This window comes from Bemisia tabaci, chromosome 4 (genome assembly GCF_918797505.1).
Source record: "Bemisia tabaci chromosome 4, PGI_BMITA_v3".
Lineage (NCBI taxonomy): Eukaryota > Metazoa > Arthropoda > Insecta > Hemiptera > Aleyrodidae > Bemisia > Bemisia tabaci.
In genome coordinates, this window is record NC_092796.1 from 14,266,438 (window position 1) to 14,284,204 (window position 17,767).

The following is a 17,767-nucleotide window of genomic DNA, read 5'->3' on the forward strand; positions in this document are numbered from 1 at the left end:
TTTATTAATTTACATAGGATACCTGATATGTTATTAAGTTTTTCGGGAGAGGACATACAAAATTTTAGCCTTACACTCTGTCCCATAGAGGTTAGACCCTAGATGGAACAGCTGTTACCGACACGAAAACAAGTCTCTAAAACATGGCAATTTGTTATGGCTTATCTGAAGGGAAATGTGGGACATGCGAATGATTCTTCATGTGAGAGTAATCAAACCTGTTCCGCCAATGCAACCTTCCCTATTATATTAATGAGAATCATTACTGGCACAGATTAAAATCCCACTACAGCGCTAGATAGCAATAGACTGAAATCCCTTATCAATGCATAAATCAGAAAATAATTACTTTTCATAAGAAAAAGGAACCCTTTAGGTCAAGAAACTCAAAATTGCTGCCATTGTTAGGATAGTCATTCATAAAAATTTGGGACAAGAAAAGAGAAAAAGTATGTACTAGAAATGTGAAATCTAAAAAAAAAAATGAGAAATTTCAACCATCTGAAGTCTGCAGTTCGAGAAATGGAACTAGGAGAAAAAGATGTTTGAAATTTTAATTTTATGGGTTATGAACTTAAAACGGTCCAATTACAAGGCAATAGGCCACTAGACGACTAGAAAAAAATTCCCATATTTTCTCTTCAAAATCTTGCGTTGAAAACAATACGTATGACAAGAAGTTAGAAAATTAACGACCAAACGAGATATTTTTATCACAGATCAAATGGCTTTTAGATAATAAAAATGATACTTTTGTCATTCGACAAATGTTAATTTAAACTCGTTATATCTTGTTTAGGAGTTAATTTCTAGACTTTCAGTTGTGCGATTCGTTTTCTTCGTGAAATTGTGAAGAGAAAGCATATTACATGGTGTTTAATTCATACCTTTTTTGTAGGCCCATTACATGCTCTACGTTAGCACAAAAATAAAATAAACAGCTTGTGGGTTATTTCTTGGGTCACTAGAAATGTTTCTCATTGAAAATTCAATTCCTGATTTTTTTTTACACAAGTTTACGAAAATTGTTCTGGAAATTTTTTTCTGTGCACTAGGGTCCTTTTTTCCACAAAAAGTTACAAAGAGGGATTTATTCAGCATGGCAAATTAATAAATAGTTAATTACAGTTCAATGATCAAACATGAGCTTCAGAGTACTAAGTATAATCTAATCTTAAGTGATTGGCCGACACTAAATCTGAGTATCAATGAAAATCAGGTTTAAAAACTTGTAAAAAAAGAAAAAAATATGAAATATACTTAAGGAAAATTAAAATACTGGAAAAATTGCAAAAATCACAGAAAACACGGAGTCATACACATATACATATATTGGTCCTATAAATATAAAGGTTTTAGGACTCGAGATGCTAAAAGGAGTTTAATACAATATGTCATGGATCTGGTTCATTACATTTTGAATACATTTGTCTTAAAAAAATACTTTCCTCAACTACCTAAAATATTATTAAAATACAAGAAGCATTTTATTTGCTCTTACAAAACAAGTAGACTGATTCTTGTAACTTCTGACTTTTTTGGGTGGTTGTGAAGAGGCAAAACTTGAGTCTGACCCAACGATAAGACACTAATTATTTAAACCCTAAATCACTGAGTACCACTGCATCTCGGTATTAAACTCATCTCCACCTCCCAGTAAAGCCAGAGTCACACTGACAAACCTGCAGTCAAAAATATTTTGTTCGATCAACAAACAAATTTCGAGTGTAGCATAATTCTTGATGTCCCAATCACAAAAAAGACTTACATTTAAAATCCAGTGCAAGTATTTTTCTCAAATCAATAGCAAGGAAAACTCATAATGAAACCTAATCAAGGAAAACTCAACCTCAAAAAGACAAATTTTGGTCTCAGCAAAACTCACTTTAGAACAATATGTCTTAAATTCCTATTTTTTTTTTCCTGCCAAAACTATGACGAAGGAAAGTAGTGCATAGGAAGAAAAAAAAATCTACAGATCATTGGGAAATCCCAAGAGAAAAGAGTTGAGCTAACTTCAGGAACAATCACGTAAATACTAAAACTAATCACTCAAATTGGCAGTACTGATAGATTCCGTTGTTTATAATGGCCTAGTTCCTAGCAAGAGAGAGTAAGCTGTAAAATACCTGATTTCTCATCAAAATTTCACTGAAAATTTTTTTTTTTTTTGGGGGGGGGGGGAGGACCAAACTCTAGCTGTTTGCTGGACATGCACATTTTTTGTTGGCCATAAATTTGTTCGTTTGTTGGCCAATTGAACCTACGTTGATTTTGGTTCTTTTTATATGAGGGAAGTTTTAATTTGGTGGGTCTAAAGTAAGATGTAAACATTAATATCTCATTCATAAGTAGATTTCAGTCTTTTAAAACATATTTAACAAGTTCCGATAGAAATTTTGATGAAGAATCGTAGTTGAGGCTGATTCCTTTTTACTATGTCAAAAGGCAAGTGAAACAAGGGTTGCTCCTTTGCTACAGATCATCCAAAATCGACAAGACGACGCTCAGTTCCATTTGTTTCGTATCGATCATAGTGGAAAGTTTTAAGTAAAATGCTGATTTTCAGATTCGAATCTTATTGGTCCTATCTCCCCCCGGTTTTAAATTTCCCCCAAGGCTACAACAAAACAAACGGAACAGAGCGTTTGGTCGATTTTGGGTGCTTAAATAGGTGAAGAGCATACCTTTGTTTCACTTACCTTGGTCAAGAGATTCATTATTTGCAAAATATCCAAGCTTTCATAACATCTCATCTGAGATTGTTCCAACATTTATAAATGTTTACACTCTTAGTCTTTGGTAAAAACTGAATCTTATTGATTCTAAAAGGTGAAGACGGCAGATACTTCTCTTCGCCTTGATAAAGTTCACAGGATAAACATGAAATACATTTTCATTCCTTAAAACAATAGGAAACAACATACATACCCTTCAAAACTTGTGCTTAAACACTGCAATCACTCACTCTAAAAAAAAAAAAAAGGAGCTAACGGTATTTTTTAAATTTAGTCTAACTTGGCTTGAGGGCAGAGACCTCTAAGAAAGGAGGAAATCAACTTCGAATAGAAAAATAAATTAAACAACTATGTGTGATGATATGATCAAATTGTTAACAGGATTTTGAGATATTTTTTAAGTTTTTTCCCCTCAAAATTCTTCCCTCTCTCAGTGTATTTCGATGGAATAAAAGAAATTGAACATTTCCCCGGCCAGAAAAGGGGATTGAAATGTTCTTAGGAGGGGCAGAAAACCCGAAGAAGAATTGAAAAAATTCAAAAAGTGAAGAGACGCTAAATCATAGAAAGTTTTCTCTTTTTCAATTTTAATCAGAGGAAGAGATATAGGTACCCATACATAAATACCTACAGACAGAGTCAACAATTGCACCGACAAGAAAAGAAAAATACTCATTGCTTTTAGAGAGAGAAAAAAGTACCAGACATACATGGGCAGAACTGAGGGGCAAATGTTGAAGTATAAGAGTTACAGTGAAGTTGCACTTATTGAAGTATGTACTATGTTCTCCTAGGTCCCCTTCATACAGTCCACACCAAATAAGTTTACTTCGATAGTTACACTGAGTTACATTCAATGCTAAATTGACATAAGACGATGTTCTGTTGCGGTCTAAAAGAGCGTAAATTTATTTGGCATTGACTATAGTAAAAAAATTCCTTGTCTATCAATTAAAGGAGGAAATTTCCCATTTGCATGAGTTCTCGACTGAAATCTGCTTCCACATAACCTTGATTGAGAAACATATGGCCTTGTCCACACGAGCGCGGTTCGCGGAACTTATTTCGAGAAATGTGTTCCAGGAACAAGTTTTTAGCTGAGCTGAAACTTATTCCTCCAAAACCCAGAACTTCCCCCGTACTCCGAGCTTCTACATGTGTTTCTTTTGATGTGAATTTGTTTGTTTTTGTTTTTTACGTCCTTCATATGCATCTTGACATTTATTTTTGTTACTTTGGCGGCCGTAATAATCTATTATTTCGCAATAATTGTATAGTTTTATTGAAGTTCCGGTTCCAGTTCCGGCGAACTCGTGTGGACAGCATGCCTCGTTTCAAGGAATAATTTCCGGGAACTGAGCAGTTCGAGGAATAAGTTCCGCGAACCTGCGCTTGTGTGGACAGGGCCTATGAACATGTACGCAAAGTGATCATGCACACTTTGAAGAATCAACAGAGGTACCAGGGACATTCCTATGAATTCCAGTTCCTGGCACAAAACTTTCCTGAACAAATGTAATACTCAGTTCTGCCTATGTTGACATAACTCTCAGATTAGATACTATGTACAGAGAGAGTGACTGTGTTAACAACCACACTAGCTAGCCCAAAGTTGCTCACAGAGGAGGCGAAGCTACTTCATCAAACCACCATCTTCCACTATCAATTATAACATACACATTCGATTTTCCTATACAAATTCCTCTTACTATCTTAAAGACAAGGAATTATTGCTCTTGAACAAATCAATCACATTTGACAGACAGATGCGATTTCTTCCTACATTACAACTTGCACAAGTCCCTTCTTAGCAGTGATCCCAAGCGCCAAGATATATCCGTACCATTCGGACTTCCCCTAGACCAGTAGGGACCACCTATGGACTAAAAGTATAAAGGGAGATGCTTTCCCCATCATAAGAAGTCTCTACGTGTGACATCACCAAAACAGAGCAGCTTGGGCTTGCACAAGCCTAGCCGGAGTACGGACTTTCGTATGCGGCGCAACCGGGAACACTGCTTCTTACTTTGAACTTGGAGCCCAATTTTTACAGTTATACCTGAGTATTAGCTGATGATAGTCATTAATGATTTCAAATAAAAATTTTCCTACAAGTACGGTTACAGTATCACAGCCTGAATTTAGTTGGCTAGCAACTTCTGTCTGATAAACTGATGAACAGAACCTTCAGCTAAAAGTAGAGATGATCTCCCCTACATGAAGTGGACTCTCATCGTTTTGGGAGAGAATGCTGTACTTGGATAGTTCATGGCTGAAGGTCATACTGATGTTTCTGAGTTGAGTCGCAGGACAAATTGGTTGGACTTCGGATGAACGACTTCTTCCATGATACTGAAGTGTGGGATTGTGTAGACGTGACACAGCAATGAAATGTCGTTCTGTCTCAGCTGAAACAGGGTACCATTCTTCAGCGGCCTTGAGAGAAATTCTGAGCATATGAGCGACCATGTCTGAACAGGCTTCTGCTCCTTTTCATTCTGTAAATGTAGAAGAACGAACAATTAAAAAAGAGCTAAGAAAAACCAGGCTTCGACAAGCCAATTCACCCAAACTCTTACCTAAATTATTTTTTTCTTTTTTTTACTACTTAGGATACCCCACAAGGGGTAATCTTGAATTTTTTAACTGCTACAGTCCTATCCCCCTTCAGTCCCTGCTACCAGCCTGAGGCAATCGTTGTTTGAGACCATCAAACTAGGGTCGCCTAGCCGGAAATCTAACCCAAGGCCTCCTGATTAGAGGGCCAGATATGCTGCTACTACTGCACCATTGGAGACCAACTGATAGGTCTTGATTGGTAAAGGTGCTTTCACTTGAAAGTGTTGAATTTTGACTCAATCAGACAAGCAACGCAGGCGGGAAGCATGGCCGTTGGATTCAATTTTCCAAAAATAAAAATGGACAACACCTTTTCTTGGAGGAGTTTCCACCAACCGATATTACAACGCATTTTGCTTTAGAGGTGCATGCAATTTATTCAGGGGTGGATTTTCTGAGAAGAAATAAAAATCCTTGAAAATCGCCTTGGAAATCCCCGATTACACTAAAATTGTCTCCCTAAAACATTTACCTCCATTCACTGTGGTCATTTTTTCAATGAGTAGTCTTAATAGTGGAATAAAAATTCACTCATACCTGTAGAACTGGCGAGGAGACGAGGAACATGTCTAGGAAAGCGCGCGGTGAGAGATCATGTGAGAGGCAGTTAGCTAAGTGAGTTAGTATTGACTCCATGGTGAACCTTGGTTGTTGCCTGGTTACGCGAAGGTACTTTTGGAGCGCCCGAGATAGACCGGGAAACACTGCTTGAGCTGCTTCATGGGCATCCATTGTAATACTACCAACTGAAAACAAACATTACAGCTAAGTAATAAGGGTTTTTTGGGCTGACAACGTATGATGAGATATCAAAATATGGACATTTATGATGAACCAACTGACAGACATAGTGCCATTCCTGCTGCTTGCTGCTCAATTCACATCCACATACTTTTAAAATTTTAATTTTTCCTCCTAGAATGCTCAACTACGACCTAAATGATGGGGTAAAAATTTAGTCCCCTCCTTTCCTTCAAAGTCTTAATAAAAGAATTATACCCCAACAAGCGCTATACTGAGGCAAAGAGCGTCACGGACAATCCAAATACATGGGTCCTATTTTTGTGGTCTCCAAAATGCTCTATTTTTGACAGTAGCTCTTTCTGAGGTGTAATTCTTTTCATGAAACTTTGAAGAAAAGGAAGAGACCCTCTTGCAGGGGTTTAAGGATTTTTTTTTTACCATTAATCACTCCAAAAAATTAGCCCCTTATGACACTTTGAAGTTTCAAAATATAATGTCTGAGACAAAAAAAAATGCCCACTGTTATGGACAGGTTTGAAATGTCACAATAGATTTAAACGTATATGCGAAAAATTAATTCGATTGTGATCCTCGGATTTCAGTCCTAAAATTTCAAAGTTCAAGGACTTTTGGATAAATTCAAGAGTCTTATTACATATAAGGGAAAACCAACGATCCATGCACCATGTTGCATGAGTCCTGATTACAGCTGTAATGAGTTTAACAAAGAAAAGATTTGTGCCAAACAACTTATTTGGGTAGAGGGGTATAAGTTGAGTCAACTGCAGATAAGCGGAGAGTTCCTTTACCTGGATCGTGATGCATTCGTTTGATATGTGTAAAAGCTTCTTCTGTCGCTGTGATTAACCTTGCTCTGCGCTTCTTCACTCGCCTTTCATACTCATGTTCTTCATAGAATCTTTCATTGTGAGATGAGTCTCTACGACGCCCACTACTCAAGACTGTTCTACTTCCGGTCACCTAAACAAAGGGAGAGAGGCAACTTGATAAGGGACCATGAAAAAGTAAAACTAATTTTAATTCCATTCTCAAATGTGAAAAGACTTCAGTTATGAGTCTTTCTTCCCTTCCTCTGTTGAGTAAACTGGTAATCGATGAAACACCAAGGATTAAAAACGAAAAAAGCGGAATATGATGAAGACATTTTCAGTGCAATTAAGTGACTTAGAAGCTATAAATCTGCTCGAATAGGATTTAAATTAAATAATCAAATATATTCTTTGACTTGAGAGAATAATTCATTGGTTGACGATAATTTTTTGCAATTAGAAAAAAAAAAAAAAAAAAAAAAAACAGCTCACTTGTTTGTCCACTTTACGCAATTTTGGTTGTGACAAATCTAATCCTCTTCTGGTTGATAAAAATAACCAACTTGTTTGCACAGAAAAAAAGTAGTTCTTAAACCATAAAGTCTTCTACAAATGCAACCTCTTAATCAACTTAATTGAAGACAAAGTCAACATGGGTATGAGCATTGAATGAAAAAAAAAAAACCCAAAAAACCAAATACTTGGTCAAAATAACCTACGCTGTAAAAATGGCATTCAAAAACATTTGATGCAAATATGATGATGAACAGGTAATCAAATTTCAATTGTTGGCTTGGAAACCATTTTACTTTTGTCTATACTAAACAGGTGAAGTATAATCTTTTGAAAAAACTAGAGGGCTGCAAAAATGATTAACGTACCCCACTGTTGAACCCATCAACATCATACAGCTTAAAGGTCGATGTTTGTCTGCGGGCTTTTGAAACAGGAAGTCTTTCCAGGTAAGGATTGAAAATTGGAAACTCTGTGTAGTAACGTTGTAAGATATGGACAGCAGCGCGTTGAATACTGAACTGACCGACAGCGTAGGACCGACTTTCTCCGTCTGGACTTCGCACAACCTAGAAAATAATATTTTGTATTGATGAGCATCTTTGATACAATTGAATTAATCACTATGCCATAATGGCAGATTCTTCAGGATCAAAAACACATATTCAAGGGAAAACAAACCAACCGAGTTAGAAATATTGGTTTTGGTACCTTCTAAAACACAGATCATGCATGAACATTTTCAAAATTCAGAAGCGCCATTTTAAAATTAGCCATCATTAATAAATGATTTAGTTAAACAATTATTATTTCTATCAGTTTTTCTGGTGTACTCAGCAAACGATGAAATTTGAGGGCCTAACTTTCTTAAAACTTTTGGCTCCAATTGAATTTACAGATTAACAATTTAATTATAAAGTTTAAGAGTAAACAACTTCGAAAAATTTCGAAAACTTGTTTTAGTACAAAGAAATGACTTTAAAAAGGCAGACACAACATTTATATATTTATTTACTTTTTACCAAACAAATTTTTTGATCTCCCATGGATGTTCCTTCTGAAGACAGCCCATCTCTGGATCTTTCAGTTGCTTATATTACTGAGATAAAGAAAAAGGGAAAGTTAAAGTGCTACGGCCTGTTTCTATCACCATTATAGGTAGCTTGACAAAATACACCCAAAAAAAGAAAAAATTTCCTGATCATTGATAAGCATCTGCTCCAATCAGTTTCTTACAAATTTTACCCCTCAAAATCGGTTTTTTTTTTAACTAGGTGATTCAATTTTACATTGTGTTTTTACCAATACTAAAACTGTTACTGGGATAGAGTTAAAAGCTAAGAGGCACTTCAGTGAAATGTATTCAACACCCTACGTTATTATTCACTTTCACAAAAGTTATAGAAGAATGGAAGGCAAAAAAGTAGAGAGAATAATGTAACATGAATTTAACAACTCATGAAAGGCACTTACTCGAATATAAAATTGTGGCTGCAAATGCCTAATTTCGATGAGTAGGACAGCAATAAAATAAATGAACAATAACGTGTTTGCTAGGTTGACAGCATGGTTAACTAGAGCTCTGTACTCTACAGCATCTTCACCTGCAGCAGTTGCTCGCATACCTGCAAAATTACAGAATAATATAAACGACATATCATATCCATTGTCAATACAAAAAATCAGAGTTCTGAATTTTTTTAGAACTGAGCTTGTAAAACTTAAAGCCCATCGCATGTTCTCTCCCTACAATATTAATGCTTGCTTCTGTGACTAAATGCAAAAAATACACAATTCCAATGTAATATTTAATGAGAAGAGGGCACAGGGTATTGAGTGGCTACATATGGTCACACTTTTTCTGCCCCTCCTACCCTTGGACTCCCAGCTGAATCTATGATTGTTGGAGCACAGAGAGTATGAGGAACAAAAGCTTTTTCCCATTGATATTATCTTCATTAGTTTCAGGAGAATAAAGTAGGACAACTTATGATAGGGAGGACCCTCCTCCTGAACATTGCAGTATTCTTATAAATGTAGTCACCAGGATAGGTTATCTCCTACTGGTTGTATATCTACTGCACTGCTTTTACAGATTCCCCTTCCTCACAAAAAAACTCATTATTGTGCGCTTTTTAACACCTTTCTCATTCAAATCTACTTGATAATTTGGAATTCAAAAATGGTAAATTATTTATAAATGGGATGATTACCTTCTGTGACATGAACGATATAGAACAACCAGTAAGCCAGGAGGGCAAGTAATGTGAAGAGTAAAGTGCAAGCTCTGAATAAACAAATCCTTGGTAAGGTTGCAGTAGAGCGGAAAAATACAGCCCATGCTCCTGCGACCAGTAAGACTAATCGAAATACCAGCGATACAAGCAATGTTTTACACTCGGCTCCACATGCCAGCAAGATACTTTTCTGAGATGGGCTCAAGTTTGCGGCTACTCCGGGCCAGAAACCTGAGAAATTCACGAAACAAACACTTCTGATTAATGATTACAGGGTGTCTACTAAAGCAGGCTGACCAAAAATCAGTACTTTTACAGTACTTTTTCGATACAATCCCAAGAAATTCCATACTTTCTTAACAGAAAAATTCAGTACTAATTCAGAACCTCCAATTGACGAAATTCGAAAAATTTCAAAAATTTAAATTTCTCGCTCAAATTATGACAAAAACTGGAAAAAATCCTGGACCTTCCAGCAGAATTTTCGCACTTTTTCAGTACTTCCTGACCGCTCTTAAAAAATCAGTACTATTTCCGGACTTTCTGGAAATTCCGAATTTGTAGCAGTGATGAATCAGTTCATGGGTAAAAAGTAAGCATCAAAAAATTTCAGAATGTTTGGGAAAAACTGTCTTTAAAACATTATTTTATTTAAACAGTACCTAGTCTGAGCGTTTTATTTCTGATCGAACAAATTATGACAGAGAATGCAAGATAAATAGAACTCCTGCCAGATGAGTTGACAGTTGTTTAATTTCTACTGTCATATACAGTAAACCATAAAGCATATTTGCCCACAACAGCATTGTCACTATTGAGGATACAAAAAATTAAAAACAAGCATTTCTGCCTCTTGGCTTAAATACTAATTTCGTCTGCTGCGATAATTCCCTATTTCACAGCAAAATGTGCGACCGCCTCCTTTTTCCTTAAAGAGTGAGCAAAGGAAGAGGAATAAAGTCATAATTTTCAAGAACTGCCTCATGCGCCTCGTTATCCTAGGATCATAAGATCGGGATTTTTTATTCCCTAACAATCCATGATTGCTGATAGGTGGTATCTGTATAGCAGTTCCCAAACCATAAATCAATATCTACCAAAGTTTCTGAAGCAAGCTTCGATTAAATTGTCCTCTTTCAATTGATAAAAAGATCGAAAAGCCAAACCCAACACTCGATAAGTTTAGAAGGATGTAGAAACTAAAGATATCTAGCAGCTATAAATCAAGACTTACCAATTTTAGGTGCGACAACCATAGCTACGGGGGAGAGAAAAGAGGCAATTGAAAGAATATAATTGGAAACGGTTCCAATGTATCGATGACATAAAAATACAAATCCTCCGTCTGGCTCATTGCCAAACCAAACAACTGAATCTTCAACAGACCCTGAGACGTCTGATGTGTTGCCTGTGACAGCAGTTGTGTTTTCACCCCAGTTTTCATCCTGAAAGCGGTGTCAAGGTTAGAATTAATACAATAGAAAAGAAATGAATTTTTCCTTCAAGAGGATTAAGCCATAGAGAGAAAAAAGATGTTTGCATTTTGAGGCTTGTTTGCCCTCTGACGTATGTCGTGACCAGAATGTTCGGTTCTTTGCTCAAATCAACTCATGATATAATTTCAAACACTTCACATAGAATGACTTTTTTCCATTAACCACATCACTTTAGAGGAAATCGATGATAAAAATCATCCTGACCGACCTACATCATCAAGAAAATCCACAATGCCCTAAATGCGAACACCTCATTTTCTTTCTCTATGGGATTGAGCAAGGATCTGAGAAGTTCCGGGACAATAGTCACTCACAGCGATGTAGCATATTTTCCTGCACTAGAATTTCCTCTGTGGACCAGTAGACGGGGGATAAATTTAAGCATTGTTATAGGTTTTCTCATCAAAATTTGACATAGAACACAATTTGTAAAACAAAAATTATTGAAAGCATCTCCTAGCAAAGATATTTACATGAAATAAAACCATAATCTACTTTAGTTCAGTCACATGCTAAACATTATCATGACAGTGTTTGTGATATAAAAATTATGACAACCTTAATATCAGTGCTTCAGCTCAGCTATTGGACATTGTTCAAACTTTGAACAATACAGGGTGGAAAAGAAACACTGCCTCTAATGAAGCCTGCCAAAACCGTTGTAGTGCAGGATTTGATTCAATTAGACTTTGGTTCATTATGTGAGCAGCATGCCGATTTTTGAAATTGATAGACAAAACTGTAGACAAAGACATGGGAAATTTGGAGCGATCCTGTTGGTTGAAATGGACAGTTGCGATGGACAAAAAAGGTGAGTGATAGACTAACTAACGGCAACCAACAAGAAACCTTTAAGTTAGTCCATCACTTCCCCCTTAGTGTACAGGAATCACTCATTTCAACCGACAGGATCCTTCCATACTCCCTAAGTCTTCTTTGTCCATAAATTTCAACAATCAGCCCACAGGAGAGCTTTATAATAAGTGCTAGATAAAATCATTAATATCTTGGTTGGAAGTTGATTTCGATAATTTTTGTTGCGCATGTCATGCATTGTCAAGCTTGCATTACTTTGGAATGACCATGTCCCTCTCCTGCCATGTTGTCTTTGCAGGACGGGTAGGATATTAGAGTAATAGGGTCATCCACAGCCGCAATGACAGATATTAAAGTGTTCTCAAAAGCCTGTTAACACCAGGAATCAAACCAGGGACCTCAGCACTAGCAGTTAACAGCCTCTATCACTACACCACCCAGGTTAGAAATTTATGGTGATTCTAATGCTTGAATGTATTCAAATGTACCTGTGGTAAAATCTGAACTTCAATGACTTCTTGACCATCACGGGAATCTTCTAATGTTACAGATGTCTGAAAAGGCGCCATTTCATAATCTCTTTTGTTTGACCTTCCACTTCTGAAAAATTATAGTCACACATGAGAATATGCTTACAAAAATTAAACCTACAAGAGGAATAGAAAGAAAGAAGTAGAAGAAATAGACATTTTTGGCAGCCGCTATCTTATATTTACAAAGTCCGACAGTGCCAACCATTTGACATTAGGTAATTCTGTTTCAAACTATCAACAGTTTGCGTTGACGAAGCTCCTCTTGACCAACTGCAGCCTGAATGTTGAAATTTTTTGTTTGTCGGGACGACAAAAGTGACACAGGTTAAAAAGCGGAGCGTGATTGGTCGGCTATGTCTTATCGCTGTTTTGTTGTGCCTTTTGTCAGGTGAGAGGTGCCGATAGCTTGTCGTGAGTTCAACCCGACATAGGCACGAAAAAGCAGCGATAAGACATAGCCGACCAATCACCCTCCGCCTTTTAACCTATGTCATCTATGTCGTCCCGACAAACAAATAATTTCAACAATCAGGCTGCAGATCATTTTAAGTTTGTTGGCGAAGTAAACTTATACAATAACATTTAGTTCTTCTGTTTACTAGACTCAACTGGATGGTCAAATTGATCTCATGAGATTATTAGGCATTGGGCGGAAAAATTCAGCCTGCATATGTTGACACAGAAGTCATAGATAGTGGATGTTTACTTTTTGCAGGCAAAGACCCCCTCGGAATGAGCAGGCAAGATGGCTGCGTGGCGCGACGGGAACTCAGAGCAATTCGAGCACTCTCTAACCAATACCTACTCTAACCCATCCTATCGTCATCGTCTGCCGTCTCCCCACCTTATCCATCCACATAATCATGTTTCCAATAATGTAAAATGAATCAGTGAGTTCGGAAACACTCCAACACGGGTTTTTTTCGATTTTCACTTTTTTACGGTTTAGTAACACTTATGGATAAGTAGAAGCATCTGCACGCAAAAGGATATTTCGAAATTGCAATCGGAAGTGCTCGAAACGGCGACGGGAAAAGGGAAGAATCGAAGAATTTCATTGGGAATACCAATTTTTGGCCGATCAAGGGAAACGGGCGACTATCCGATGCGGTTTTATTTTTTCGGTTCAGTATACCTTGTGCCAACAAGTTATATAAATATTCAAGCGTTATTCAGGTCAAAAAATATAAATTTTTCAGGGCAGACTATGAAAAATCAGTATCTGAAACTTGGTGCGTTAAAGTCTCTAGAGTACCTACTTCTTGCGTCCTTTGGCACCAAAAAAGTTTTTCTTAAACTAACTTCTTCGCCCGCTGCGAAGTTTTAGGTGTTTCCTGAAAATTTTTTTTTCCGAGTTGGTGTATTTTCGAACTCACTGATTCAAATGTCATCTTAGGTACCTAATGCTATATTTAAGTATGCTCCCATATTTCACCCCTTGATGCCTGACTGGTAAAATTCACCACTTTTTGGATCGTTATGTACTTTTGTAGGTATAAGTTATCAAAAGCAGAAATGTGCAAAGATATTTTTTTAGCAAATTTTTCAAGAAATATGCTAAGTGCCTCGTTACCTTTAACAGGATGTTTACCAGATGTTGTACCATTGTGCCACAAAAAAAATTTATAAATTTGTGCGAATGCTGATTGTGAGTTAAATTTTTAGCTTGATGGTTCATCTTCACATGGAAATATTTTTGGTAGAATTACAAATTCCACAATGAAAGTCTAGCAACACAGCTAACTTAGCAAAAGCCCTCATATTTCTTGAAGTCAGGAGAGGGTAATATTTCTCCCCCCTCCTCCTAACTAGTTCCCCCAATGCTCCTGAAAACATCTCTGAGCGCAAAAATCCTCAAACTCATCCCTCATCATCTGGCATCCCCATGGCTCAGATATAAATGAAGCCCCTCCCCCCCCCCTTATTTTCCATCAAAATTCAAAATGTAAGTAGGTACGTTTAGAATTTGATTTCAATGCCTCAGAACGCTGCGGGGCCCCCACGCAAGCTTGTGATTTCTCCAGATATGCTAAAGATTTTCCCTCCTTAGGTAATCCTTAAATTATATCAGAAAAATGTCTTGCCAAAGAATTTTGAGAATTGCCCTGGTTAGTACTTGGTTTGAACTCTTTTAGAAATTTAATCCCGATCAAAAAGGTCAATTCCCTGAGCTGAGCAGTTTAATTTTTCTCCGAGAGTGAAATTTGTGCTTGGCGCCATTATGTGATGTGCAAAGAGTAGAGGAGAGGAGAGAGCAACAGAGTATAATCATGGAGTCCGAGCGAGCTTCATGCACGCTCCACCAGCTACTCCCGCTCTGTGATCGCCTGCTCATTCGTAGGGGGTCTTTGCCTGCAAAAACGCTCAATCATAGATAGTGCAAATGGGGTCCAACAACGTTGACTACTTGGCATCGAGTAACTCCGTTTCCAAACAGATTCTGTACTTCGACATCATTTGGCATGGACTCTGTGAAAACAAAATAAAACTAAGAAATTTTTAACGGTCTCATCTTGAGCCATGTCAAGGAATAAGATAACTTCCGAAAGCGCAAACCAAAAAACCATTTAAATTCCATTACCTATTCACACGGTGCGAGTGATTCCGGTGATTCTTTGACCTCTTTCCTTTGGCGCTGGTATCACTCAAAATGGAAAGTACAGATTCAGTTTCCATGATGCAGAAAATGCCTCACAATGAGGGCCCTCATTTGATCTTGGAGATGAAATATCAAGAGGTGAAAATCTAGTTTAAAAAGTAAAAATAATGATGATGTTAGGGTAACACGGAGCACAGTAACGGGAGTAACGTGAACAAACAAGACGAGAAGAAGTGATTCAAAAATCCTGGATGGAAATTAATAAGAGGATCGAGCGTGAGCGTGTAAAGTATCACTGATGGGACAGAAAGATTTGATAAACATTATTTTGAAATCAGAGAATGATTTCAATTTTAATTGCCGTGTATTCGTGTTACAATACCAATACGCCGATGAACCAAAACATCGCAAACACGTAAACAAAATCCATTGAAGGTTTCACTACTCAACCAGTACTCACCACTACGCACCGTAGGAATTGATGATGAGTATTTTCATTCATCAGAAACTCATCGTTTGACTTACATGACGATACATTTTAATTCTAAGCTGAACCGGGGACCTCCTGAGTATTGATGTAGAGAAGAAAAAGGTACGACGATAATTTTTCAGTTGCTCATCATCGGTAAAAAATGTCTAATTACGTGAACAATGAGACTCATGTAGACTCATCGGAACCAAAGAGAAAACAAGAGTCCGGACGTGAATTGCGGAGCGCGTGGCACCCCCTACTTTTAGACGAGTCGTCTCTGATTGGCTGATTCGCCTGGTGCCCACTTTCTGGAGCCCTTATGGAAAATAACACGGGGTTCATTTTCCATCGAAAATATCTCGAAAACAAGGAAAAATTTATACGTCCATAATCCAGAGGTCGATTCTCCAGATTTTTCTGAAGAGATTGATGGGTAATACATGACACTTCTTTCTCAAACACACGGAACAGCTCGACTTGGAAATTTTTTTTTTCAACTTGAAATATGGCACCCGCCGATTGTTTACTGACACCAGGTCAGCTGATAATGGGCACCAGCAGTTCTCGATCTGATATTTGACAAATTTTCAATTTAAAATAATCTTTTGTGACTTAAAATGGTTTTTTGTCTTTCAATCAGTATTGTCTTAATACTTTTTCACTTCAGTTTCTAAAGTTTATCGCGTTTCTTCATTGTTCCTTTCGCTCTTAATGGTTGAAGCTGAAGCCAAGTAGCTCGTCGGTTTGATCTGCTTTTTTTCCTCGTAGAGGATTTTATTGTGCCTCTCCTTTAAGTCTCAGCATTAGCAGTGTTACTTTTCCATCACATACACTTACTTCAGTAATCATCAAAGCTTACATTTCAGTTCTGTGTCTCCAAGTATCTGTGTCAGGAATCGTTCTCAGAGAGCTGCATCTCATGACTGCAGCATACAGATGAAAATTATGCTTGTTTTATGGTTTTATTTAAACAACTTGTGCTCTAAATTTATCATATGAAGTGACAAATGGTGTCTATTACTGTACTCGAAAGCCTAGCATAGAAACTTTGAGCACCTGTCTCAGTGTGAGCGGTTGTTTGTTGCGGTCAAAGCTGCTCGTTGATGACAGTTCCTCAAAGGAAAAGTCTTCGATGGATCAAGGATAATTGTCTCCCTAAAATAGTAGTTCACACCCTTTCTTCATGAAAATCTCAAAATTTAGTCTTCGTTTCAAGTTTGAGACCATTTCTTAGTTTTATCCTTGGTGTTGCGGTGTCATCAGAAGTGCACAATTTCTGCGGGAACAGTTCTAGGTATGATTTGGAATTTTTCAATTAAGAATGAACTGCAAATACCCAATCATATACCTACATCAATCAAGCTTGACAGTTATTAATGTAGGCTGAACCTCATGAGATACATGCGGCACTGTTGAATATTATGAAAAGAAGTTTCAACCATCCACCCCGAAGATAATTTGAATTCTATTTTGACGGACTGGTGAGAACTTGAGGTTTCATTTGCCTGAGGAGGCACCTTCCATATTCACTGCCAATGGAGTCCCTATCTTCTTCTCACAAGGGTATCTGAACATTGAAGTAGTTGTGGATTAACTTCATGATGCCGCAATCACACGCTGAATTTGTCAGCTGAATGTGGCAGTCAACAGTCAGTGCTCAACAGCTGAAATTCCACTAATTCAAGTAATTTTGATCCAAACGCGTATCAAACCTATTCGAATAGTTCAGACAAATCAGACATTATCCGATGGTCGCTGAGAATCCTTGCTGAATTTTGCGCGTCAGGCATCGGGCCGATGACTTCCACATTCAAGCCACATTCAGCATGTGATTGTGGCATGAAAGGTAGATCAACTCTTAATAGCCTTCATCAGCAATATGATTGATGAATTTCAATTCTATAATTAATTAGCTGTGTTTTAGGTAGAGGCAAATATTCCATTCTTTTTAAGTCATTTATTCTTAATTTATGAGCAAATGGTTTGGTTTTTTTTTCTTTTTTTTTTATTGTAATTGCTAGTTGGGATCCAGACACACATTTGTTGAGGATTAGATGCATGAATGTGGTCAGTTGTATGTAAAAGAGAATGAAGAAGTACGGGTCGTAAGTATGTAAAGATAAAAAAGAAAATTATACTAAATAGATTATTCATTTATAACTAATGGTTG

The 17,767-nt window shown here is 37.2% G+C and overlaps 1 protein-coding gene across 1 annotated transcript; it reads right to left on the reverse strand.

Annotated features, from left to right (window-relative positions):
- Window positions 1-2,176: 2,176 nt before the first annotated feature.
- On the reverse strand, window positions 2,177-15,773 carry Vang (Strabismus domain-containing protein Vang). The gene is made up of 10 exons (XM_072299388.1): window positions 15,586-15,773; window positions 15,108-15,271; window positions 12,482-12,593; window positions 10,916-11,126; window positions 9,658-9,912; window positions 8,918-9,069; window positions 7,813-8,013; window positions 6,911-7,082; window positions 5,895-6,103; window positions 2,177-5,236 (listed from the first exon to the last, which is right to left on the reverse strand). Exons 2-10 carry the CDS (start codon window positions 15,200-15,202, stop codon window positions 5,018-5,020), a joined length of 1,626 nt encoding a protein of 541 aa, XP_072155489.1. The 5' UTR covers window positions 15,203-15,271; window positions 15,586-15,773; the 3' UTR covers window positions 2,177-5,017.
- Between the last annotated feature and the right edge of the window lie 1,994 nt (window positions 15,774-17,767).

Coding starts and splice junctions, on each gene's coding strand:
- Vang (XM_072299388.1), bottom strand. CDS start 15,202: ATGGAAACTGAATCTGTACTTTCCATTTTGAGTGATACCAGCGCCAAA. Junction 7,083..7,812: donor TTGATGGGTTCAACAGTGGG/GTACGTTAATCA, acceptor CCCTTTGTTTAG/GTGACCGGAAGTAGAACAGT. Junction 5,237..5,894: donor TCTCCTCGCCAGTTCTACAG/GTATGAGTGAAT, acceptor CTACATTTACAG/AATGAAAAGGAGCAGAAGCC.